Here is a 27,567-nt window from a genome sequence, read left to right as displayed (position 1 = left end):
CCCCTCTCTCCTCTCTCCTCTCTCCTCTCTTTTCTCTCCTCTCTTTTCTCTTCTCTCTTTTCTCTTCTCTTTTTCCTGAAGGGAAGATATTGCTGGCAAGAGAAAGATTTTTTAAATATTTTTTTTAACTGCATATTTCTGTTCTGGTAAATAAAGGGTCTTTCCTGAAAGCAGTACTTATGGCCATGCAGGTTTTGCAAGGAAAAAGCCATGCCGGTGCTATAATTTCATGGTGCTGAGAATAACGCATGCTGTCGAGTGAACTGTGAAAGAGTTTGTAGGACCTCACCTTCTTACTGACAAAGATGTTCATTTTATTTCATTTTGGATGGATTTCCTATTGTTAAAAGCATATTCTTACAAATCTGTTATGACACTTGAAAGACAAGTGTTGCTTAGATGTGGATGTGAGATGAAGAATTCAGTAGCTATGTACACACAAGTTTTTTCCTGGACATCCCCAAGTCAGCTGCAGAATAATGTAAGCAGAGATTACCTATTGTAAAATAACATTGTTTTTTGTCTTCCTTCTTAGTTCTTTGTTTAATATTGCAGCTTATGAAGCACTTTTAAAGATGTGGTTTCTATTTCAGGTTGTTCACAATCAAAATTAAACATCTACCATAATAAAAACCCTGCAAGGATAGATGTAAAAATTTCACAGAGCAGCCTGGCAAATGTAAAATTTAAGGTGAAAAATGAAAAAGGAATATGGTTCCTTCTTATAGAAAAGATGGTTGTTTTCATATTCTTTAACTAGAAAATATTGCTAATATAGATGGGTGTAACATATATGTGTGTGAGAATGTAACTAGTTTACATTTAATATGTGTGCTTGCAGGCACCCTTGTGCACATGCTGCATCCAAAACCTGTTTGAAGTATATTGCTTTGATGCAAAGTCAAGTGCTCAAAAGCTAGGAAATGCCAAAAGTGAGATACAGTCTTTGCATCCTTAATTATGTTTCCTTGTGCATATGCAGTTCAATACACTCTTAATTATGCAGGCACATTGACATTTTTTCCATGAAATGTCTGTGACATTCAGTGCATGGAATAAACAGTGCTCAGTGAATGAGGAGCTATTCAGTATTTTGTGTTATCCTCACTTTTCAGTACACAGCCCTTACTCGTGCCACAGTTTTCAAGCAGACTCAAACTGAGAGTTATAAATTTACTCCTTGGGTTTTTTTTGTCTTCACTGCAACTGTATGTGAGGGCTTTAAAAAGTACTGATCAGCCTTTACAATATCCATCTGAGAGGGAAAGTAGTATGATTTCCATTCTACAGAAGAGGAACTGGGCTACCAGAAAATTTTACAACATGAGTATCCACTTATTCTTGGTGCCAGTTTTCTAAGTTTTACCACGTGTAGCCCTTTATATTATCTGTTGCCCTACATGTTCTGCACAGCTGGAAATCAGCACCTCTAAACCCTTGAGAAAAGGAATCTCAACACTCTGTCTCTCTGAGAAGAGGAACACATGTCTAAGAACCTCTTGCACAAAATTTAATTTCACTTATATGCCCGGTATTAAACTCTTTGTCTCTTTATCCAGTCTCTCATGGTACTTTTCCCATACTTTAACTCTCACTAGGTACATTTTCTAGACTTTCTTGATGTTCCCTGTTGTGTAATACCATGTACATGCAACTTCAGACTATTCACATTCTAATTTGAACTCAGCAGCATCTGTATCTCCTTTCCAGGTTCCCAGTTCCCTTGTCATTCTCCTATTCTCCTTTTCTGTTGATGGTCAGAAACCCTATTACCCTGCTGTTGCTTGCCAACCTCCAGTTATAACCATGAGAGCCTGTGCCGGGTGGCTTCCTGGCTATAGCTTCTCATGCTTAGCTCCATATTCAGGACTGTCCAGATCTGCCCAGGAGCTGAATTACTTTGAGAGTCCTGCTCACCCACAGCCTGAAATAAGTACAAACAGGATCTTCAGAAAACCAAGCAGTGAATGTGTAGCCTAATAATCTCTACATATAAACAGGTATTTTTCACAATTTTATTTGACCAAATCAGAATAAACCTGGATCAGCAAGAGTACTTTCCCTGTCACAGGCATGTCCCCAGCATTACCACCAAGTCTCCTCTTCAAACAACAAAGGGACCGCTGGTCCTGCATGTGAAAAAGGTGACCAAATATGTACTTGGCTTGGAACACTCGCAGAAAAATATTTCTCTTTTGGGGACAGCAGAAGAGGACCATATATTTTCGAAGGCATATTCTTAGAAAAACCTGGCAAGTTACAGTTGAAAATTTCCAAAACAAAATTAGCTTGAAGGGAATTGGCTGAAGCTTGGCAAAGGTACTGAAAATCATATCCTAAAAGAGAAAATTAAGTTGCTTAAAGAATTGTTATTACTCTAACAGCAGTAACTATTAAGAGTACATACTTGATCTTATTCTTTCTCAACAAATGTGCTATTTACATTGATGCAATTACTAAAATGTAGGTGAACTGTTCAGTGGCCTGTGAGTATATGACATGGAAATAATTGTCTTTGCGGTTGCTTGTAGGTCATATCCATGCTTGGGCTCTTCTTGGTAGCTGGTGACCTAATGCAGAGATTGAAATGCTTGCAGTCCCTATCCTGTAGAAGTGTCCCTGACCCAGTGGAGGTCAAGAGCAAAACATATTAACAAAGCAGTACCAGAAACTTTGCACTACTTATGATAGAATTTTCCTTCCGTTTTTTCAGCTGTTCATAACCAGTCATTTAGAAAGAGGTGGGGAAAAATAACCGACCCTATAACCACTACCCAGCAGGTAGAAATTTGACTTGTAGCTTCTCAGTCAGCTGTCTTCTTTTTGCTTTTAAACCTTTCCTTATATAAAAAGTTTATATAAAACACACTGTTATTCATAATAAATATTCTATATTAATGCAGCCCCTAAATACTGAAAAAATATTTTACTTGTTTCTTTTAGATGAATTAAGTTCTCACTCAGGTAGGATAGGGAAGAAGCTAATTGTTGCTTAACAGCCCACCATAAGAGAAATATGCAGGGTTAGGCAATATCATATTTTACATCAAGTATGTGGGTACACTGAGACATTTACTTACATGATTCTGATATAACAGAATGGTGTGTGACAATGTGTGGCTTAACTCAGAAATACTTTCAAGCTTTTTTAGAAGTAATCTAGAATAGAGTGAGTTTTTACAAGGGCCTGTAGTGATAGGACATGGGGTAATGGCTTTAAATAGGAAGAGGGTACATTTAGATTCGATGTAAATTCTTCACGGTGAGGGTGGTGAGACACTGGCACAGGTTGCTCAGAGAGGCTGTGGCTGCCCCCTCCCTGGCAGTGTTCCAGGCCAGGTTGTTCGGGGCTTTGAGCAACCTGGTCTAGCAAAAGGTGTCCCCCATGGAAGGGGGGTTGGAACAAAATGATCTTTAAGGTCCCTTCCAACCCAAACCATTCTGTGATTCCATGAACTGTGTTTAAATCTCAAGGGCAGGAGAATGATCCTGGCTCGCTCAGGGTCATATATACAAAGGGCTCATTTTATGACTGAATATGATGATTTTTTTCATTATCATATGGATTTGTTTAATTATAGCACTAAAGCCTTCAGTCAACTGTAGCATTAGGTGTTGCAAATGTTGTTGTTACTGTATTAATGCAATCAGAGGGCTTTGCTGAAACTTTTTTTGAACCTCATTACTATGTGAGCATAATCCAAACATGCCTCAGAAAGCTGAGGACAGGAACAATGTGGTCTACACAGTGTGGATTTTACATATGCACTTGGTACTGAGACTGATTTCCAGATAGTGGAACATGTGTTACAGATATAAATGAAACACATATGAAAAAGGTGTTCTTCAGTTAAAAACAAGCTCTGCCTGTCAAGATGATGAGCGTTCTAGGATTCTGAGTCAATTATAAACTACTCTCTCTTTCACATACAGAAGAAAAGCCCATACTGCTTGTTCCAATTTTCACTCTAACAGTAATTTATGAAGTTTTGTTAATTGGTTGTTGAACATAGATAGTCAGGCACTATAAAATGCTTACATGACAGACAGTTCATAAAAAAGAAGGACCTCTCAAGCCAAAGCCATGTCTTTCTGAGCCTACTAGATTTGTGAATTTTTTCTGTTGATAATTTTTTTCCCTGATTGCGTCTAAAGATTTGAATCCTACAAGTTCTTCTTGGGTAGAATTTCTGCTGCAAGGCCAATCAGATCCAAGGCTTAGACGTTGTTACTAATTCCCACTTATTATCTTCTAAATCACAAAACTACTACATCAGCTCTTTGGGGTTGTGGGGTGTTTCTCCTCAGCAGTCATATGAAAATAGTAACTTCAGTGTCTACTTTACAAGACTGGTCTGGATGTACTTTGTCCTTAGCTTATATGATGTATTCAGTTAGTGCCCTTATTACTGCTCAGTCTCATCACAATAAACAGTGCCCAGTTTTCTACACTTGTTGTCATATCAAGAATATAGGTATTTACCATGGTTAAGGAGGACTGTAGTGCAGGTACTCTATTGCTTTCTGAGATCTCAGCATAGGAGTTTTTGCAGACGAAATAGTTCCTTTGCAGAATTGACGCAGTCTTGTTATATATGCTCTACAGTGACCCTAACTACATTTTGTTATGATGTCCATTGCTATTTTTATGGTTTTATTAGGAGTGTTAGATATAGCCTCCAGTTCAAATTCTACTTTCAGTGATCACCACCTTCTCATCCCACATTGCCTTTTGCATTTCTTAAATACAATCTTTTGCCATGCTGTCTCAAAGATGGCATAGGGTTGCGGTGTGCCATTAATCATTTACCATGTTTCACCATGGAAATGTCTGCCTTTTAGTGGTAAACGTAATTATGGATTTATATTAATATAGCAGTTTAAATTTGTGAGGAAAAGCTTCTAGCTGAAATCTGCTTAATAAATGTATGTGTTGTGATAGTCATTATATAAAGAAGCTGTGCCAAAGAACAACCTTCATTTGCTCTGTTGTAAACTGTAGACAATTAACTTTGTACCTCTGACCTCTGATATAAATGATTCTTCATCTAGATGATTTCTATTCATGTTGCTTCAGGCATCAGATTAAATTCATGGTTATAGGAAAGATGGTGGCTATTACTGCACAGCATATCCTGATCTCAGAGGATGTTGGGGAAGTTATAAAGTACTGAGATGCATGGTACAAGCAGGCTTATGGAGAAAGGAACGGTTTTCTCTCCTTGATGATTATTATCTCCACAGGAATTTGCTTGCTACCTTTTAATATTTCCTTTTTCTTTAATTTCTAGCTAATTCTGGTTCCTTGCAAGGCCCACAGACTCCACAGTCTACCGGTAGTAATTCCATGACAGAAGTGCCAGGCGATTTGAAGCCCCCAACACCAGCATCAACACCTCATGGACAGATGACACCTATGCAGGGTGGCAGGTATGAAAAGGTCTTTGCTTCATTTTTTGTTGGGCTGTAGTTCTACAACAGTTTAAGCCAGTCTTTCCCTATCCCAACTGCCTGGGCACTCATCTAATTCTGCTGTGAGCTGGTCAGAACCTTAGAAGTGCCAGAAAATTATTCTTTTTGGAGGGGAGAGAGGGAAAGAAGGAAGGAATAGGAGCTGCATTATATTTCTGAACACGAGAGAAGGCTCAGACAAGCACCAATGTGAAGTGGGGCGTGTGGATATGTGAGCAGTGGGGAGGAAGGGGGAACCCAGCAACAACAACTTAGAACCACAGCCTTTCTTTCCTTGCTTACCCTGTCCTCCTCTGGTATACAGGTCCTTCCTTAGGAAGGAGGAATGTGTGGTTTTAAGGTGTTACTTAAATTCAAATCATAAAAAGCTTATAGAGCAACAGTGGTTGAGACAGTTCAACTGAATGGACCAAGAGACCCCTTTCAGTTCTGTGTCCCTTAAATTACACAGACAGGCTTAATCTGAAGTGAAGCCTTCTAGTGTTCATTAAGGATCCTTCGCCCAGTGAAGTCCAAGTTCATGTTGACTTCAGCCAGGACGTAGCTGAGCTCTGAACTATGTACAGAGTCACTCTGAACATATGTAGGTTCTTTTTTATTTCACCTGTAATACAGCAGAAGGGATAACAAGAACCTTTTAAAATAATCGTTAATTCAGATTACTCTTTTTTCCCTATTAAAAATTTTTCTTTTTCATTAAAAATAAATCTGATAGTTATCAGGGAGACTCCATTTTCTAAGCCAAATTTTTAAGGGTTTTAAAATAAAGCTGGCTGCAGCCATAAAGGTTAGTGTCTCTCCATAACAGTAATGGTATTTGGGAGGTAAATCAAAGTGTTGCTGTTTAGTCTCTCCTCTAGTAGGAGAGCAATGGGGTGTTCAGTAGATTTGAAAGGTAATAAATATGAAACTGATAAAAAGTAATACTATTTTGTCACAGCATATAATTAACCTGTGGAGCTCACTGCCTTGGGGTAGTGAGGCAAACATCTTAGTGAAATTTCAGAAGGGTTTAGAATTTCATATGAGTAATAGGAACACGCACAGTTGAATTAGATTAAAAATCCTGATCTTTAAGGTAAGTAGCCAGATAAGCTCAGGGAAAAAAATGGGTAGATTTTTTTAAATGATTGTCTATTTTGAAAGTTTTTTTGCATCTTTCTCAGATGTATCCTGCACTGATCACTGTCATGGCATCATGGACAAGCTGTATTATAGCCCAATCTGTTTTCACAATTCTTATGAATACGTGATGACGCTAATGCCTCCTTTTTCTCATCTGCCAGAAACAGCGCAGTTAGTGTGCATGATCCCTTTTCTGATGTAAGTGATTCAGCATTCCCAAAGCGAAACTCCATGACGCCAAATGCACCATACCAGCAGGGAATAAACATGCCAGATATGATGGGAAGAATGCCATATGAGCCGAATAAAGATCCTTTCGGTGGAATGAGAAAAGGTATTTTCTTTGTGGGACCTTAAGTGTTCTTCCCTACTTCTACGTAATCAAGATGTTATAGTCATCAGAATGAGGTTTTTTACTTTGCTGATTTTGCCATTGGTAAAGTGGTGTTCTTGTAGCAAAAAGAGGTGCAGTGCAATTGTGTTTCATTCTGGTCTGGTCATATTTTCCCCTCTCAGAGTCACAATGTTTATTTTAGCCTTAAGAGAAACCTAAAAATGCTTGTAGGCATACATTTCCAGCAAATCAGATACTGGACTTCAGTGTTACAATGTGAAGTGGTGAAGCAACATGCCTGGTTGTAGTAGGGCTGAACTGGGAATTCACTGTGTAGAACTGAGTAAGTCTCCTGATGCTCTCTGTCGCAGTTTACATAATTTTTAGAATAGGAAAGCTGATTTTTTTTTTTTCTCACTTGGACAGCCCCTGACAAAAGGTGATAAACACACTCAAAGTTTGTTTATTTTTAGAAAACAAAAATGCAAATTAATGTCAAACCTGACTCTTATCCTTTTGGGCACTTAACCTACAGATGGTTTTGTGGATATTGTAAAATGTGTTTAAAATGAATCAATCTTGCATGCCGTATATAGGAAGGTGGGAGGAAGGAACACAAGCAGGGCTCACAGTGGCTGCAAGGAAAAGAGCAGATGGAGGAGATGAAATTTAAGAAAATAGAAACTGAAAGGGAGCAAAAGGGAGCAATGAGAATAAGAGGTCCAGAAATCGGGGGAAAAAAAGATATGTGATGAAGTGGGGAGATGCTTTAAAAGAGATAGTTAACCCAATGTGAAGTTTTATAAACCTTCCCTTTAAATCCTTTTGCCTGGACTGTGGATACTACCATAACACAGTTGGAAGAAGGGAAAACCCCCTCTGCCTTAGATGCACTTTAGGTTTTATATCCATGTGAGATTAAGTGAGTTTATTACACTTTTTCATACATCTCACATTTATCCTGTTGAAACAGAAATGTCTCTGTTCAGTATCTACTATGAGGGGCTAAAGGACAGAGCCTCTTTATTTGCTTGTGGATTAATTGTGGATAATAGTGGTCAATGTGCCTTTTTTTGGACCCGTAGAATATGCCTGTCCAGCTTGAGAAGCTACATTAGGAGTATTACAGTATCTTTTCCTAACTAAATTAGGTTATACCTGTGTATATGAGGGTGCTATGGGAAAAAGAAGAGCCTGATTCTGACAGCTTTGTAATCCAAACCAGGAGATTTGCTTTCATCTGTTTTGTAGGATTTATGTTTGCATTCATATTTACCATTGTTTGGGGTGAAAAGAAGAGCGACTTCAGCTGTGAAGACCACAGGGAGGAAGCTGCCTGGTGCCTGATGAGCTCAGTTCCATAGGATGAGATTACTTTTCTTGCTTGCAGCTTCTTAATATTATAACCATCATCTTGGTAGTGGTGCTGCTTCATGTGTTTTCATCAGACCCTGGAGAGCTTGTCAGACACCAGCTAATACTCCTTGGCAGTGTTAGGGATCTGAACATTATTTTAAAATACGTCATTTAATAGAAAGATAGCTTCAAACACCCAGAATAATATATTTCGTTTCCCTTACTGTTGCAGTGCCTGGAAGCAACGAGCCTTTCATGACCCCTGGACAAATGCCTAACAGTGGAATACAAGATATGTATAACCAGAGTCCATCTGGAGCAATGTCCAACATGAGCATGAGCCAGCGACAGCAGTTCTCTTATGGAAGCGGCTATGACAGGAGGTGAGTCAATCTTCAGGCAAAAGCAAAGCCCATTAGTGAAAATGATCCTCTCTCTCCTCTTCTCATTTTCCCATTGCACCTTGCAGAGAACATAGCAGCCTACATTTCCTACAGCATCTTACTAAATCACTGGGAGTCAAACCACTGGTAATGACTGAGTCTAGCTGTTCACAGAAATTAATAAGGAGGAATTGTCACACCTTAGAAGTCACTCAGGCAGCAGCAATCAGCATGTGGGTGTGTTTGACAGCTGCCTTCAGCTGGCTGCTGGGCTGGGCTGTGATGGCATAAAGTAGCACTTGCGTTATTCTTCTGGCCATGTTTTCACCTTAACAGTTGTTGTTGGACTTTTTATGAAAAACAAAATGCACAGCCTAAATAGGTCTGGTTTGTGGTCTGTTAGCGAAGTGCCTTTGGAGAGTCTGGAGTCTGTTGTCTGAGCTGTAGGGACACCAGTCTTGTAGTGTGTCCATCGGGACCATGTAAGTTTGTCTTTCGGTGATGTACACAAAATAAATTTGGTCCCCTTTTGTTTATCTCAGGAAAGGCTTTGGGAGGGGAAAAAACAAAAAACAAAAAAACCCCAGTAGAATTACTGATGTCTAAGCACTGATACAGCAAGCAGAATGGTTTGGGAATGTTTGGATTATATTAAGTATTCCGGTAGGTTTTGCAGCTCTGGCTCTATCCCTACTTTTATTTTACTTTCATTAGACTGTGTACTTTAGCTTCACTTTTTGTTTCCTGATAGTAGCCAAAGTGATGCAGTGTGGGTCTTTTAAGTGTAACGGCGGAGTAGTTTTCAGTCAGTAATTTGAAGGAGTAGATGTGTAGAGTAACAAGTATAATCATGTTGTTCAAAAGATCACGTTGCTGGGGAGTCAGTGAGAGTAAGGGTTCCAGTGGAAGGTGATGTGAAGAGAATGTTTTCTTTAAGGGATGTGTTTTGTTTTATTTTGTTGGCAATTTTGGAGAATAAGTGCTTTTTACAGAATGAGGTTTCCTTTGTCATTTTTTAGGTCGGATCATGGGCTGGGTCCTGAAGGCAGTATGGGACCACCTGGTCAAAGCAACATGGTGCCTTCAAACAGTGACCCAAGCATGTACTCTCCTAATCGTTACCCTGGCCAGCAAAGGTGAACACTGATTTCTCTGTTTGTAATATCTTCAATAACCAGCTAACAAGTGCTAGCAGCCTCTGCGAGAGCACATAGACAGAATATGTGGCCTCTTGGTGTGTTACTTCTGTTTTGTCTGTTCTTATTTAGGCTTTTACCGTTGGCTCAGTTTCTTGGGGGGGGAGGCAGAGACTTGGGTGAATTGGTTGACGTTTTGTAGCCATAGAATCAGAGGTGTTAGAAAAGGAGTATACATCCTGCTTTGTGTATCTCCCTGCCAACACTGAACTAGAACATACTTTATAGGCCCAAGTTCTCCAGGGCAGCATTCAATAACAGCAGTTCTACAACTTCCACAACTTCACCGGGCTCGTGGTTATCCTGTGGCTAACAAATTGAATATTTAGAAAAGGTTCTCTTATCTATAACATACAAGTACCTTTGTTCAGTTTTATCTTACTGCATCTTGGACAACTCTGGAAAATTCCCATTAGTTACATCCTTCTTTTAAAGGGCGTTAGGTAATTTCTCTCCATCCGTGACATAATTTTAGGAGATGCTGAAACGACTTTTGCTATCACTCTGGTTAACTCTCAAAAAATGTGTATTTTCTATTCTTTTGGAAAAATTAGGTCCCATTAGTTCTTCTAACATGTCGGGTTCCTCAGTCCTCTGTTTCTCTGACTGTCCCTGATATATTACTTCCATAATTATACTTGAATTGTAGATGTGTTCTCACTGGTAGTGTACAGAGAGGAACTACTGATACCAATCTGCAATACCGTGTTATTTATCAATCTTAATACTTTCCAAGTCCTTTATTTCAGCAACCTAAATTTCATTCAGATGTGCTAAAAATATAGCAGTTGCACTGTAGTGCTCCTCAGAGGTCTTAAAGGCCACAGGTAAGTTTCCAAGTGCAATGCAACTCTGCCTTTTATGCATATGCTTCATTACATAGCTTTAATTAAAAATTACATGAACATTAGCAAAACTATGAGTACTGTTTTTACTCACTATTGATATATTTTGATGTTATATATTGTAATGAAATTTGTACTTACTTTCTGTCACTATCATCAGACTAAAATAATGATTTCACTTTAAATCGGCACTTAACTATTGATTAAATTCTTAAATAATCCAGAAAGTAGCTTGCTTGGAGACTGACTTGTTAAAAGACATCAGTTTTGTCTTGCAACCTTTGAGCTGCACATCAGATATTTTTCCACCTAAGATGGGTTCCCAGTGGCTGCAGTTGCCTGTCTTACCTCTTTGCTGGTCATACCCTGTTCCCGTTCCTTACTGCTACCTCTAAATCTCTCTGTTGCATCTTCACTGCTCATCTTTTTTTCTATTAGTTGTGTTGCCTTCCTTCCACTACCAGCTCCAGCAGAGCTTCCTACGTCAGGCTCAGGACTACACCACGTTGTACCTTCATCTTGTTTCCAAATGGCAAATATCTTCAAGTTGCAAGATCATGAGGGTACTTTGCTTTTCCTGGTGGCTTTGAAGTTCCAGCAGCTCTAAGTGTTGATTTGAATGCTTCATTTTAGGCATGAACCATATGGACAGCAGTATCCAGGACAAGGACCTCCCTCAGGACAGCCACCATATGGAGGACATCAACCTGGAATGTATCCACAGCAGCAGGTAGGAGAGACGAAAACATCTATTTTAATAACATTTGTTTAATAAATATCACCCCAAAATTCTGATACATTCAAAAAGTTGTTTATACGATTATATGTCTTTTGGCACAGTGGAGCACTGTAGTTCTGGTCAAAATCACAGCCCACATACATAAGCAGTGTATATGCAGCTATAGGAAGATGTGTTCATTGCACTGGAAGAGCGTAAATTTTAACAGATGTTCTGTGGCTTTGGATGTGTATCAAGTGATTGTCCCAAGTTAATAACCATCAGACTGGGAAAGTATAATTCGTAGGCTAGTAAAGCGATGCTGCCCCAGTTCCAGAAACAAATAGGAAAATATCTTGTCTGGTGGGCCTTAACTTAATGTCATGCAGCCAAGTGAACCTAACAGAAAACTGGAACAAAGTAAAACATGAAACATTCTCAATTACTTAGAAAGCTGTGGTGGGCCATATGAGATACCTACCTTTAATGTAGATCAGATGGCATATTCCCCACATGTTATCTCTAGTAATAATATGGTACAAATACATGAGACAGAACATGATTAGTGCTAAAAACAGTTCAAACATTTTACATTCCAGTCTCCTTAACTGTGTAATAACTTTGAAAATACAAATTATATTAATTAATAAGATTTTTTTTGTTAGGTGTATCATTAATACCTTGTGGGCAAAATCCCATCTTACAAGTCGACAGCAAAACTCCACTGACTTCAGCAGGATCAGAGTTTCATCCTGCATGTTACTAATTCATTTCTAGTCATATAATAATTGAAGTTAGCTTCCAAAATAGAAAGCATTTCCTTATAATATAAAAATTAAAATGTAAGCTAGTTGTTGGCCAATTTCAGATAGTTCTTTTCAGTTTGGGACAGAGCTTTACTAGAAAATTTCAGGGGGGGAAGCCCGAAAGAGGAGATCTTAGGTTGCACTGTACTGAAAATGTATATAAATTTCAATTTCAGAATTTCTTGCTTATCAATTTGGTTCATAACATCTCTAAAACAGCATAATCAAAAAAGTGTTTTGTTGTTCTTTATGATGAACATATGCTAGCAGTCTGAGTGATTTAGTGGGGAAATTACCAAGATACATAACAGAACAGTTTGTGATATTCCATGCTAACGCATGAAGGGAATATATTAACTACATGTTCATTTAAGCAAGGAGACAGCTAGAATTTTTAAAAATATATTTGGCCCTGTCCTTAGTGTTGTTTACATGCTTTGTACAATAACTCTTGAATGCAAAATGCATTAATGCAAAAAAAGCAGTGAAGAATGAAGGGCGAGGATCCTGACTGGCCTCAGCCTTTCCCTTCTACTCCCAGAGGATTCCACTTCTTCATTTGGCTAGAGATTAGGTTACCACTAGCTTATTTTCAGTTTCCAAAATCTTCCTCTATAGTGGTACAGGACTCTGAAAAATGGCCCTTCCGAAGCTTTATCTACAACCTGAAGGCTAAGGAATGACCTGGGAAGGAGTTGCTTGGAGTATGAACTCCTAATGAACTCCTAAGGAAGCACTTTGAGCCAGGTTTTTCAATTCCTGTACAAATGCTTCTACCCCGAGAGCTGTTATGGAGCAGATGACCTGTGTTTGTGTCGTATTGTCTTCTGCAAGGTCTCACAATTCCACATCCCCAGTGGAGAGAGACACACCTTGTGCAGTGTCAGTCTCCTGCCAAACCTTTACACAAGAGGGGGAGTTCAGGTGCATCACTGTCCTCAGCACTGGGTACCATTAGGTATGTTGCCACTATGTAGACAAGAGCACTGAACTGCTTTTAAAAAGGCACATGCTTCATTCCCACGTGTCTACTTTAAGTGCTCTGAGTCACTGTGGCAAAACAAACACCACCTTTTTAGGTGTGGCAACTGCCAAGTTAGTTCTTAATGTATAAATTGGCCCCAAGGGTGGAATTTGCTACAGCAAGTAGTTTATGTAAGGCTGAAAATAGGCATTTCTCGGATAGCCAGACAGTTCTATAGCAAGTTTTAAAAAAAAAATACTTTCATGTATACAGTAGTTGGGGGTTTATGTGGACCAAAGTTGGAAGATGAGTTTATGAATCCCAGAGCTGTTTTAACTGACCCATATTGAATACATACAGAATTTTATCTGATCTTATCTCTAGTACATTAGTATACACTGTGCGGTGTGACTGAGCTACAGTTTTCGGGGGAGCCATAACCTTGAATTTGCCATAGATCATATATTCAAAAATCACCCATTTAATTCACATTTTTTGCTTCAGAGCACTCAGTGTGGTTTGAACTGTGGAACAGACTCCCACAGGAACTAAGGACCTCTGCAAACCTTACCACCTTCCCCTCAAACTGTAACATGCCTTTTTTTGTTCTGCTGTCTTATATACATACAAGCTTGTATGATTTAAAACCAACTCAGCTCCACCCAAGGTAAAACAGCTTACCTCACACAGCATTCCTCACTTGAGAGGGTGAGAAACAAAGAGGGAATAAACCATAGTTGGCAGCTGTTAGTTACATCGCTTACTTCATTACTGATCAGCAGGGTAAGAACCTGCATAAACTAGAACAGAATATTTGGTTGTGACCATTTGCTGTAATAATCTCACAGTAAATTAAATGTTATTAGGATGATTTGGAAAGAGGGATGGTTGCCCAAACAGGCAACCCAGTTCCTGGGAATTACACAGAGTAGAAAATGCAGCAGAATGTTTTCTCCTCCTAATAAATATACTGTGTGTAGCCTATGCCCTGTCATAAGATCCAGTGTTTCAGATGTGCATGCTTGCAGCAGATCTTGTTATTTCAAGAGTTTATTCAGTGCTTGTCTCTCGAAAAGATTCAGTGAGTAGTTTTGAAATTCTTTAAGATTTTTCTTCTTAGTAGACTAAGCATAAAAAAGAAGTGACAATATTTTAGTTGGTGAGGACTGTTGCCTTTTCATGCAAGTCTGAAATGACCAGTGGAATTTAATCTGACAGATAGGACAGGAAAGGGAGAAAATGAGAGCAAGCATAAGAAAATTTAGCTCAATTATAAGTTTCCTTTTAATATTAAGTTATAAATGCAGCAAAACAGGAGCTTAAAAAGAAAGCACTGAATGAAGCCTAAGCATAGCACTCTGTGCCCAACTCTGGAGTCAGCATGATCCCTCCAGAACTAAGCACCTTCAGCCTTTAAATGAACTTTCAGCCAATGTATTTGTATTGTGTATGGAGTAGACGTGACGCACCTTCTTTCGAAAATTTTTTTTCAGAACTATAAGCGACACATGGATGGCATGTATGGGCCTCCAGCCAAACGCCATGAAGGGGACATGTATAACATGCAGTATGGCAACCAGCAACAGGAAATGTATAACCAGTACAGCAATGCTTACACAGGGCCTGACAGGAGGCCCATGCAGGGTCAGTATCCATATCCCTACAACAGGGAGAGGATGCAGGGCCCAGGACAAATGCAGCAGCACGGAATACCTCCCCAGATGATTGGTGGCCCCATGCAGTCGTCATCCTCCAGCGAAGGTCCTCAGCAGAATATGTGGCCAACACGAAATGATATGCCTTACCCTTACCAGAATAGGCAAGGTCCAGGAGGCCCTGCACAGGCCCCACCGTATCCAGGGATGAATCGCACTGATGATATGATGGTACCTGACCAGAGGATAAACCACGAGAGTCAGTGGCCTTCTCATGTCAACCAACGTCAGCCTTCTTATATGTCATCCTCAGCTTCCATGCAGCCTATCACTAGACCTCCTCAGTCATCCTACCAGACGCCACCCTCTATGCCAAACCACATCTCTAGAGCTCCAAGTCCAGCATCCTTCCAGCGCTCTTTGGAAAACCGTATGTCTCCAAGCAAGTCTCCTTTCCTACCCTCCATGAAGATGCAAAAGGTTATACCCACAGTTCCAGTGTCACAGGTCACAGGACCTCCACCCCAACCACCACCAATTAGGCGAGAAATTACCTTCCCCCCAGGCTCTGTAGAAGCATCCCAACCAGTCTTAAAACCAAGACGAAAGATTACCTCAAAAGATATTGGTAAGCATCAAAACAAAAGCCAAATACCAAAATAGATTGGGAGAAAGGGACTTTGGTTTTGATTTTCTTTTACATTTTAAGACTATCTTGACAAATAGTTAACTCTAGTAACTGTAATGTGATTGTCTCCAATAAAATGCAGTAACGTATGCATCAGTGAGAACGGTAGGTAAAAGTTATCCCAGACAATCTGACATGAATCGAAAGCAGCATTTTATAAGGGGAACTGAGGTCTCCAGAAATGTGTTAAAAACAAAGCTTGCCACAAATTTCCAAAGGATATGTGTTGAAACGTCCTTCAGAATGTTTGTTAAATCACCAGTACAACATTTAGCTGAGCAAAGGTTTGTGTGTTCCTGTTTCATGGAAGCTCATGCTGTTCTGCTCTCTAATTACAGTCTCTGCCTCCCTTGAATGGCCCATTTTTTAATTCCATTTTATTTGTGATATTGTTTGGTTTTCCCCTTATTCTTTTCCAAGTATTTTCTTATCTTGAATTCCTGTTTATTCAAGTTCTCATACTTCAAGTTCCTGACAGAGTATTCTACCTTTATTTACCGATTATTTGGTTTAGTCATTCTCTAAGTTTGTACAATTATTTTCGGCTTCAGCAAAGTCAGGAAGAAGGGCCCTGTTAAGGTATTCTCCAGTATTAAGGCTGAGCAGCAGTTACAGAAAAACTGAACAGGGCTAAGTGGTGAAAGCAAGGTCTTGACCAGTGTTTCAGTAACTACTTCATTTAAATTCTGCATCCTCAGAATGTCACAGTTTAATCTTTCAGAACTCATTAACAGTCTCTAAGGATGCATTAATACTGTTTTACTTCTCCTCCTTCCTTTCTCCAGTAACTCCTGAGGCCTGGAGAGTGATGATGTCTCTTAAATCTGGTCTTTTGGCTGAAAGTACCTGGGCGCTAGACACTATTAATATTCTCCTGTATGATGACAGCACTGTCGCAACTTTCAACCTCTCTCAGGTAGGTGGGAAATCAGTATACTTCACAACTTTCCAAGGAAAGAAAACTGAAATAAGATACCTACAAAAATGCTGAAGTCCTTTAAAATTTATTACAATTAACATAAATTTGAGTATTGTAAACCTTCTCTTTTTTATGATTGTAACAGTGAGCAACAAGAGATAGCTTTCGGTCAATTAGGGGAAATAATAAGCCTGAAAGAAAGGTATCTCTTGTAGAAAGGAGCATGTAGGAATGTAAGAATTGTAGTACTGACAGAAGATTAATGTGTAAATTCACACATGATAGTACAAGGACAATCCCAGAAAACAGAAGCATGTTAATAATCTTGCTTAACTTGTGTTTCCATAAAAGGCTTTGAAAAACTATATTAAAATTGATTTGAAGCTGTCTTTTGGTGACTACTTGTCTTATTCAGTAGTTCCATACTAGGCTGTGGGATTTTTTTAATTGCTTATTTTCTGTTTGGTTTCTTCTCCCAGTGAATTAAGTTTGCACAGAAATATCAGAGTGACAATTTAAAAGCTAAAAATCCACTGTCTGTCCGCAGGATGCAAGTAACAACAGGATTTAACAGTGTGTGCTTTTTGCCTCGCTACCTCCCAGCATTTTTCAGCCCTGCTCTAACCATTGGCCTGTTAGGTGGTAGTAATAGATGGCATGCTGATAATGCACATCATCTAAAATTTGTACAAATTAAATATTCAGATGCTCTGCTCCATTCATTCCTTGGTTACTAATAGTGTAACTCATCATTTTTAAAATATAATGACCTTTTTTTTAAAATACAGACAGAAATGGTACATTTCATCCCACCTAACTTTAGAACTAGGGATATCTATAGCACAATTCATCTCATCCTGAAGTAGAGATCTAAAATAGGTCAGATGAATCATACCCTAGAAATGGCCTGTAAAAGACCATTGATTATAAAAGGAATCTAGACAATGAAGTTAGGCATGTAACTGATGCAGGTGTTTGAGGTTAAGTGAGGTGAATCTCCTCTGAATTCTATCAGAATTTGCATTCATGCACCCTGTGTAAATTGCACAGAATACCAGGCATATTTTAAATTATGTGGTTTTGACACTTTTGCCTTGGACTCTGTTTCCAATGGTAGTCAGGACTCCATATGATGGCTGATAATTCCTGCCATTCATAAGCATTATTTGTTCTTAATTCTTCGAGGGTTTGGCAATCGTTAGAGAATACCAAATGGACAAAAGGATACAACTTGCTGAAAACCTATTAGCCCACAATTAAAAAAAAGACCAAACAACATTAAAAGCCAGACAATCAGGCTGAATACATCATAACAGCAAAGAATTTTTAATAATAAAGCCACTGAGAGTAGATTAATACCAAGTCCAACTACTGCCTTTCCATAAGAAAGTGATTACAAGTTCATTAAGAGGATTAAACCTAAATGAAAACTGTTTCTGAAGGGTGACTTACAGCACTAGGCTCCAATAACAATTTTTAAATATTGCCAGGCAAAAATGAAACTGTTGCATTAGAGATGGGATATTAATTTAGGATGTCAGTACCTAGACCCTGAACTGCAGACTCCTACAGTAGAGTTTGGTTTTAGAGACTGAGACACAAAGGAAGTGAGGAAGAGTTGGAAACTTGAAACATCTAATAAAGTACAAATCAGAAAAACTAAGCGAGTTAGAAACTTCAGTATTCTCTACAGAAAATGAAGAATACTAAACACTTTCAAGGGGACAGAACAGCTAGGCTAGATGTCTACTGTAGCTTAAAGGAGACATACAAATAAAGTTCTGTATTTCTTATAGCTGTTACAGTTTAAGCAAATGGAGCCATGATAGTTTGACATTATATACAGTTTGGACAGACGCTACAAGAATTTCCTTTGATTAACTTCTGCCATGCAGGACCTAGGCACAAGTCCTCAGCAGGAGAAGGGAAAATACTCAGATGTATGCATCAGTGTTCCTACTAATATTCCATGCAGACAAAAATATTTCTCTGATTTTTATGTTCTTTCTTCTCCCCTCAGTTGTCTGGATTTCTTGAGCTTTTAGTAGAATATTTTAGAAAATGCCTGATTGACATTTTTGGAATCCTTATGGAATATGAAGTGGGAGATCCAGGCCACAAAGCACTTGATCACAAAGCAGCCAAGAAAGATGATAGCCAGTCCTTGGCAGAGGATACAGGAAAGGAGGAGAACGACGAATGTATTGACTATTTTGATGAAGAGGAGGAGGAGGGAGAGGATGAAAAGGTAGAAGGAGAAGAAAAGAGCATTGTTTTTTCTACTCCTGGTGCCATTGCTGATCCAAGTGAGAGGCCAAAACAAGCCAGTAAATTTGACAAGCTGCCAATAAAGATTGTAAAGAAAAATAATCTATTTGTTGTTGACCGCTCTGACAAACTTGGACGCGTTCAGGAATTTGATAGTGGACTTCTCCACTGGCAGCTTGGTGGTGGTGACACAACTGAGCATATCCAGACTCACTTTGAAAGCAAGATGGAAATTCCTCCACGCAGGAAAGCCCCTCCTCCCTTGAACTCTCCAAGCAAAAAGAAGGACCTTGAGGGGAAAGGTGAATCTGAGGAACAACAAGAAAAAAGTATAACAGCAACCATTGATGATGTCCTCTCAGCTCGGCCAGGAGCATTGCCTGAAGACTCAAACTCTGGTTCCCAAACAGAGAGCAGTAAATTTCCTTTTGGGATCCATCAAGCCAAAAGCCACCGGAATATTAAACTGCTAGAGGATGAGCCAAGGAGCCGGGATGAGACTCCTCTATGCACCATAACTCATTGGCAAGACTCCTTGGCCAAACGCTGCATCTGTGTGTCAAATATCGTCCGTAGCTTGTCTTTTGTGCCTGGCAATGACACCGAAATGTCCAAACATCCAGGCTTGGTGCTGATCCTGGGAAAGTTGATCCTTCTTCACCATGAGCATCCAGAAAGAAAGCGAGCGCCGCAGACTTACGAGAAAGAGGAAGAGGAGGACAAAGGGGTGGCCTGCAGCAAGGATGAGTGGTGGTGGGACTGCCTCGAGGTCTTGAGGGATAATACATTGGTCACATTAGCCAACATTTCTGGGCAGCTAGACTTGTCTGCTTACACAGAAAGCATCTGTTTGCCAATTTTGGATGGCTTGCTGCACTGGATGGTGTGCCCGTCTGCGGAGGCACAGGATCCTTTTCCAACCGTGGGGCCCAACTCAGTTCTTTCGCCTCAGAGACTTGTGCTGGAGACCCTGTGTAAGCTCAGTATCCAGGACAATAATGTGGACCTTATCTTGGCCACCCCCCCATTCAGTCGTCAGGAGAAACTCTACGCTACTTTAGTTAGGTACGTTGGGGACCGCAAAAACCCGGTCTGCCGAGAAATGTCCATGGCGCTCTTATCGAACCTTGCCCAGGGGGACACATTAGCAGCAAGGGCAATAGCTGTGCAGAAGGGAAGCATCGGAAACTTAATAAGCTTCCTGGAGGATGGGGTCACCATGGCCCAGTACCAGCAGAGCCAGCATAACCTCATGCACATGCAGCCTCCGCCTCTGGAGCCGCCTAGCGTAGACATGATGTGCAGGGCAGCCAAGGCCTTGCTGGCCATGGCTAGAGTGGACGAGAACCGCTCAGAGTTCCTTTTGCACGAGGGTCGTTTGCTGGATATCTCAATATCTGCTGTCCTGAACTCTCTGGTTGCATCTGTCATCTGTGATGTACTTTTTCAGATTGGGCAGTTATGACATAAGTGAGAAGCCAAGCATGTGTGAGTGGAGATTAGAGGGTCACATATAACTGGCTGTTTTCTGTTCTTGTTTATCCAACGTAGGAAGAAGGAAAAAAAAAAAAAAGAATCTTTGCTCCTCTGCCCCATTCACTATTTACCAATTGGGAATTAAAGAAATTATTAATTTGAACAGTTATGGAATTAATATTTGCTGTCTATGTGTATAAGTACATCTTTTTATTTTATTTTTTTTAACCAAAGTTGCTGTCTAGTACATTCAAAGGTCACACTTTTTTTTCCATAGATTATCCTTTTCAATGTTCTTTTCCATGTTTGTATTGCATATTTTTTGGGAAGCGAACTAGTGACTTTTTAAAAAAAATGTTATGGCAAACCATTGTATGATGGAAAAAAAAATCTCACCACTTTGAAACAAAAAGGTGAAAAATAACAACATACCAAGTTCCTGTGTGTTTTATTTTTTCAAATAAGGAAAAAATAAAAAAAAACTTGTATACCATCACCCAAAGCTCTGTGCAATAGAAGATTCTAGTGATGTAGGTGTAGGGGATCAAGGAGGGTGTCAGTCAGTAGTCAAAATACAAAACGATACTGGTTTCTCCTCAGGAGAAATGGTTACATTAGGCTAGGAGCAAAACAAAAAAGTCAAGTTAAAAGATTTTTAAACAAAACCTGATGATAAACATCAATTGCTTCCTCACCAGAACTGTCTTGTCTACATCTGTTTTTTTTGACCTTCCACAATGACAGTTCTTCACAATTCCTTTAATCATTTTTTAAAATATTTTTTTATTGCCTAAGGGCCGTGATGTATATAGAAGTTGTACATTAAACATACCCTCATTTTTTTTTTTAGTACAAAGTTTTTAGTTTCTTTTTCATGATGTGGTATCTACAAAGTGATAGTAGAATTATTTTTTCTTTCATTTGGGCCATATCTCCAAAAAATAATAAAAAAAAAAAAGAAAAAAGAGAAAACCCAACACAGAAAACCAACAACTGAGGGTAATGTACAAGTTTCTGTATGTATAAAGTCATGCTCTATTTCGGGAGAGCAGCCGATCACAATTTGCTTTATAAATCAAGGTGTGGAAATGGTTACGTATGGATTGATTTAAGAAAATGGTTACCAGTCTACAGACAAAAAAATATATACAGGAAAAAAAAAAAAAAGGAAGAAACACAACTTCAAAGATTTTTCAGTGACAAGAATCTGCATTTGTATTTCAAGATAATGTAGTTAAAAAAAGAAAAAACTTGATGTAAATTCCTCCTTTTCCTCTGGCTTAATGAATTTCATTTATTCAGTATAAAATCTTTATATGTTCCACATGTTAAGAATAAATGTACATTAAATCTTGTTAAGCACTGTGATGGGTGTTCTTGAATAATGTTCTAGTTGCAGTGTGGGATATCAGAAAGCAAACTAATTACAAGAAAGAGCAATAATGATTATTCTCTTTCCCCTACTTTATTATTATGACCTTCAAAAATATTACGCTATTGTATTGCAGCAACTTGCTCTCCTTCTAGAAGAGCCTTCTTGCATCACAGGGAAGTGTTTTTAATTATTATTTATAAAACCACAGAGCCTCAAAGGGGAAGACATGGCTGGCAGATGATAGTTCTGACTATGCAGGTATCCAGTCTCCGTGCTGTGTTTGGGGGACTGAAGATGGATGTTAGAAAAAGTGACGAAAGGTTTTGTTAAAGCAATAACCAACTTGAAGAAATGGATCTGTATTCACTACCTGTAATTCTCTCTGTTGGTTAAAGGTGCAAATACCCCTGTGCTGTGGGTATTTAGAATAAACACCCACCCACTTCTCGATACTGTATGTGTCATTGCATACTTACGTGGCCTCTCATCCTGGGAGTCCCCCATTAAAGTGGATCAGGCTTTAATAGAGCACATCCATCATTATAATTGGTGGGAGATGGCCATTTCGGTTTCAGGAATTATCTGGTTTCAGATACATCCACTCTCACCTGGTGATATCTTCTTGCTGAATATTGTTCAAGCACTAATTTTTGCTATTTCATCTTGGACCATTGACTTTGTTAGTGTGATCATAAAAAGCTAATAGTAATCAATTTCCCTGGAATTGCCACATAATTACACTGTTAGTGGATATCCTCCTCCCCTCTGCAATAACAATACGGAGGTACTTGAAAATTACAACCCCCTTTGGCATGCTGCCCATCTTGTCATATAGATTGCTATAATATTAACACATGGAAGAGAATTCCAGAAACAGGTAAAGTACATACAGTTGTAAGCCGAGCTTGAAACCTGACTCCCTGGTGTCATGGAAAGTCATTTTTCCTTCTAGCTTTTCTTAGTAATCCCTCTGCTCCCACATCAGCTGCTGCAGTGGTCTGTCTTCCTCTTGCACGTCGCTGCATTCAGGAACACATGGTGAATTGTAACCCACTTGTAGCTCTTCATCACAGAAGGAGGCGTATTTCAGGGATGATTTTTACAGCTTAATGCTGGGCAGTGTTGGAAGTAGTATCCCCTGCTAAACCTACTTCTCACTAACATTTTACTGCTTGCTATTACCCCACGGGTAGAAGCAAGCTGTTAACTAAACCCTCTGCTGAGAAATACTCACCCCTTGCTTGTCAAGGACAAGGATGTCTATTCTCTTTTCTCTTCAGTGTTCAGTGCCAGAGTCCTCTGGGGGAAACTACACCTGTGGCAAAATGCTCTGAGCTGTCAGTGGCAGCACTTTAATGCTATTCAGGACTGCTGTGAGCCTGGCTGAACAACGTGATGGGGAAAAAAAAACCATCCAGCTAGCCAGCCAACCCCATGATGTCCATATGTATGTAACGTTGCCACCACTTTTCCTGTTGGGCCAAGAGCTAGCTGGGGAACCAGAAGCATGGAAGGGAAAGGTTAATAATACGGATTCTGCCCAGATGTGATTTTATGCTGTTACAGTAGGAATAAATGATCTGAATCACTGGTGAGTATTACAGCACGTTAATCAGAAGGAAGGTGAAGCATAAGAACTCCAGTTCCCTCTATTGTCTATGTATGATTTCACCTCTCCCACAATGTTCTCTTAAGCCTTTGGAGAAGGCCTGCTCATGAGACCTGTGAACTTAGCATGTTCTGTCTGAATCCTGAAAAACTTTGGGTGGCTGCTGTTGTTGTTCGTACTGTCCTCCTATTGTTCTGGTTTTCAGTTTTTAAAAAAATTCTACATTTTTGTGCTGATGTGATCACAGATACTCTGTAATGAAGCTCAGACTACTACCACCAAGAAGGTGCAATATTTGAAATTCTAAAACTGAAATGAGTTATTTAGGGGAAAGCAGCCAGTTAGTATTTTAGGCAATAATCAAACAAAGATGTTTGACTAATACATATATCAATAACCTACCTGTTTCTTTGGCAGGCCCAAGCAACTAATTGCTTATAGATTGAAAGGGCAGCAATGAAATATTTGGAATTCCTGAATCTTACTTACCTCTAGAATCACTTCAGGAATTAAAAGATGCCTGTCCCCTTTGGCAGGAAAAAGTACGTTTGTTTCTTATTAACATAATTTCCTTCCTTTTGGGAGAAAAACTCAACCCAAAGCAAAAAAACCAAAACAAACACATGAAAACATCCTGCTCAGAAATGTCACGTTTTCAACTACCCAGAAGGAAGGGTGCAAAATAAAAATTCAGCCACATGCTTATAGGCCTCTGCACTCTGTCTTACAACTTCTGCTGTTTCACACCACAGTCTGTGAACTCTGTGTCAGTATATCACTGCTGCGAGACCATTATCTTTTTGGCCTGGATACATCCAGATGAAAGATTTACTTACTTAGAGAAATATTGTAGCAAAAGCATATGTGTCTTCCACATTAATGACTCCTATTCAACACTTTTACAGTGCAATGCGAGGTACACCTCTTACTTTACAAATAATAGGAAAACACCTCTTAGTAATAAAGAATCAAGTGTAGCTGTCATTTATGACAAAAACACTTCCATCCAAAAAGATCCAGGCATTGCAGGGAATAGGTTCATTTCAATCAGTTTAACCCATGTCAACATGCTTCATTCTCATTCTGAAGCTGCTGTTCAGTGTTATTTAGTAGCAAAGAAAAAAAATCACTATCATCTTTCCTGTTCGCCCCTGTACAAGAGGAAGAGTCGTAAGCATCCACAGTGCAGGTGCTCAAGCGAACCTGAAACTGGAACGTGGAACTGAGCTGCAGCGGCACGCAACTAGTTCACCCTTCTGAGAAACTGTATAGGTTCCTTACTCTGCAAGCAGTAGTACTGGTGTACCTAAGAAATAATACACGCCTGCTCCCCAAATACTGTAATAACACTATCACAGAAGTCAGTCTGCTGTGTTTTAAGTAGGAGCACAGTCTCAAATTTTGAGATGGATGCTGCAGAGAGGGATGATGACTTCTGTATCAAATATGTGGAAACTACACTCATACAAAACCACAAAGCAGTCCCTGCTACAAAAAGCTTTTTTTCCAAATTGTCAACAAGTAACTGCAGGTGGAGACAGACAGGAGAAAATGGAAAAAAAAATCAACAGTAAACTCAAAAGGCAGGTACAACTCTTGTAGCAGAGTGGGATTATGCAGATCTAGAATATGGTCCCATACCACCTGCAATTCTAATTTTCCTCGGGACAATTTGTGAAATTTTGGGGGGGCTCCCCTGTTCTGTTACCTCATTACAAAATCTTACACTTTCCATGCCCAATTCCTTTCCCTCCATCCCTCACAAAGAATTTTTTTTAAGGATTATTGAGTCTGAAGAAAGGGAGGAAGGGGTTTAGAAAAGACATGGCTGTTTAGAGAAAGGGAGGCAAACACAACAGAGCTGAAAGAAAAGCATCCTACATCCCTGCTGCATTGCTCTGGTTTTAGATTTGGGTCATTCCAAGGAGATGAATAATTAAACCAAGCTAGGGGAATTTGGCATTCCATTGGTGGGTTGTATAAAGAAAAAGGAAGTAAAAAGAGATTGTAAGGGGTAGAGGGAGCAAGGAAAGGGAAGGCAAAGATGAGCTTCCACATGCCAACTGGTAAATTCAATTTTTACTTAATTAAACTTACCTTTCAAATCCCCAAGACAGCAGGAATGAGGATGGATTAATGTTGTCTTCATTGTTATTTTCAACCTGTTATTTGTTTGTGCATGTCAGAAATGGGTTTTCAAAGTCTGGCCCTCCTTTCTGTGATTGTCAGTAGCTGTGGGTACAGGAGACAGCTGTTCTGGACTGAATACCAAATTCAGCTATTCACATGCCGAAATGACTTGGTTTGTGCTCCCAATTACTTACTATAACCAAAAGTCTAAAAGGTGTTTCATTTCAGTGCTCTTCTTACAGTGTAAAAAACTGGAGGTTTATACATCACATTGTTTTTAACTGGCCTGAACTAATGAGATGAAGGAGCAAGATCCTCATCCAATGCCTTCAACTGAGCTACAACATCTTACCCTGCATTTGTTAATTTACTTTGTCTGTCATTACTTAGTATATATTGCATTTCCATTAATTAAGGACAGTTATTTACATTGAAAGGGTGATGGGGTGGAATTGCCTAGCTAGCAGAGCAAATCCCTAATGACTCGGGCATCTCTGCAATGTTTATCCAGGACTGCAAAGAGACTCCTGAAGGACAAACATTCTGACTTTTGTTCCACTATGGAGTATTTTTAAAAGGCAAGTTTATATATTATCATACCAGCAGAAGATACATGGTTATCTAACATGAAGAACTGTGAGACACATACAAGAAAAAGCTTACAGTACTCCATGATGCAATTCTACTTTATGTGTAGCAATCTGCTTATCAGTTCTATATATACAAATCTGCAACTGAGAAGAACAAAGAAATATAACTAAAAATAACATGTGTTACTGTCAAATTGTAACACAAAATTGCAAATTCAACTAGTCAATCTCTTTAAGAGAATTTGTAAAGAAACAATGTTTCTCTGGTTGTATCGCCACCACTAAAGCTTACAATTAACTACTTACAGAAGAATTTTTTTTTTTATATATGAAACATGAAGCTTGTACAGAATGAAACACAGTGGCTGATAAATATTGAGATTTAAACACAAGGCTTCATCAGCAGAACTAGCACCATACATTTTATCTGCAGTTAGGGAAGACAGACTTATAACAAGTTATTTGTTATCAGTATCTTGTACCCACCTAAAAAAAGTGTATTCTCCTGTATCTCCATCCATTTTATCATCATGCATGTTTTACTGGCATATCTCATAACAGAGATATGCACAGAGTAGTGCAAATGAAGTTGCTCTTTTGTTCTTTTTTTCTTCCCTAATATTTATTCCCAAAGCCTGTCATGTTGCTTTCTTCCTTTCCCCTATGCATTAGTACCAAATACAGAGTCCTGGGTTTTTTTTTTTTAATCACTGAATAGCCTGGGTTTTGTCTATTATTGATACCTTTTAGTATACAGAGGGATTTCTTCATTGTGCTGGATTGTATCATCAATTCTTGAGACAGCAGAATCTCCCAAAGGTTCTTATCCTGCAGGGAAAAGTGACTACAATGGGCTCCTGGCCTTAGCAGTGTGGAGTTGGTTGAGAACTGTCAAGGAGAGGTAAAGAAGAAAAAAAAAAGGCTTCAAGTTATACATTTGACATTTCTACAACTCTTCAAAAGATGGACATGTTACTTCTGGTAAGCATAAATAAGCAACTTTTCTAGTCAGCAATGATAACCTCCTCAGCTTTTCTATTATATAGGGTCTTTTGAGTAAAGAGAGTTTTCTTTAAATATTGATAAAACTGCCCTTTTAAAAGCACTTAGATGCATGACCAACGTACCCTGTGAAAATAACATTATGGCCTCCATAACATCAGCTCAGCCACAGCTCATTCTGTATCTCAAGTGGCTCATGCATATTTATCAGCCTAGCATATGCCAACCTTCCACAATATGCATATCTTGTCTTAGGAAAGGCAACTCAGAACAAAAACATTGACTGAGGGGACCATCAGCTGAGATATATTTTGTTCCTGGCATAAAGAAGAACATATACCCATATATAATGTGAATGTACAGATCATATCCATTAAACACCTTCTTTTAAATTTTTCATTACCTTATTTTATCTTCAGCTGCAGCTAGGTACATTCTTCTGGCTGTGGTCTTACCCAAGGAGGTTACCGTTCCTAGCCTGTTCCTCTAAGAAGCTACTACCTCCCTGCCGACACAGCAGCACTACGGTACTGTTTCTAACCTAGACCAGGCAAAGCAGGTTAGCACTTAATGCACTCAAGTGTTTGGTTTGCTTGTTTTTCCAACCAGAACATTTTGACAGCTGCTCTGACCATACACTCACGGGGTTATTCACC

At 39.2% G+C, this 27,567-nt stretch overlaps 1 protein-coding gene across 4 annotated transcripts in view; it reads left to right on the top strand.

The window, feature by feature from the left end:
* ARID1B (AT-rich interaction domain 1B) overlaps positions 1-21,559 on the top strand; it is a 302,045-nt gene extending 280,486 nt beyond the window's left edge. For 2 of the 4 annotated variants that reach the window (XM_026844506.1, XM_026844504.1), the window contains 8 exons: positions 5,292-5,430; positions 6,759-6,931; positions 8,520-8,670; positions 9,690-9,806; positions 11,345-11,441; positions 14,693-15,482; positions 16,328-16,458; positions 18,482-21,559. In XM_026844506.1, coding sequence (XP_026700307.1) covers positions 5,292-5,430; positions 6,759-6,931; positions 8,520-8,670; positions 9,690-9,806; positions 11,345-11,441; positions 14,693-15,482; positions 16,328-16,458; positions 18,482-20,194 — 3,311 coding nt within the window. In that variant the 3' untranslated portion in view covers positions 20,195-21,559. The remainder of the gene's footprint in view (positions 1-5,291; positions 5,431-6,758; positions 6,932-8,519; positions 8,671-9,689; positions 9,807-11,344; positions 11,442-14,692; positions 15,483-16,327; positions 16,459-18,481) is intronic. The other 2 variants (XM_026844507.1, XM_026844505.1) reach the window with 1 other exon arrangement.
* Positions 21,560-27,567: the final 6,008 nt, after the last annotated feature.

This window comes from Athene cunicularia (genome assembly GCF_003259725.1).
Source record: "Athene cunicularia isolate RWA chromosome 3 unlocalized genomic scaffold, athCun1 chr3_part1, whole genome shotgun sequence".
In the NCBI taxonomy this organism is placed as follows: domain Eukaryota; kingdom Metazoa; phylum Chordata; class Aves; order Strigiformes; family Strigidae; genus Athene; species Athene cunicularia.
This window is presented reverse-complemented; position numbering and strand designations above follow the sequence as displayed.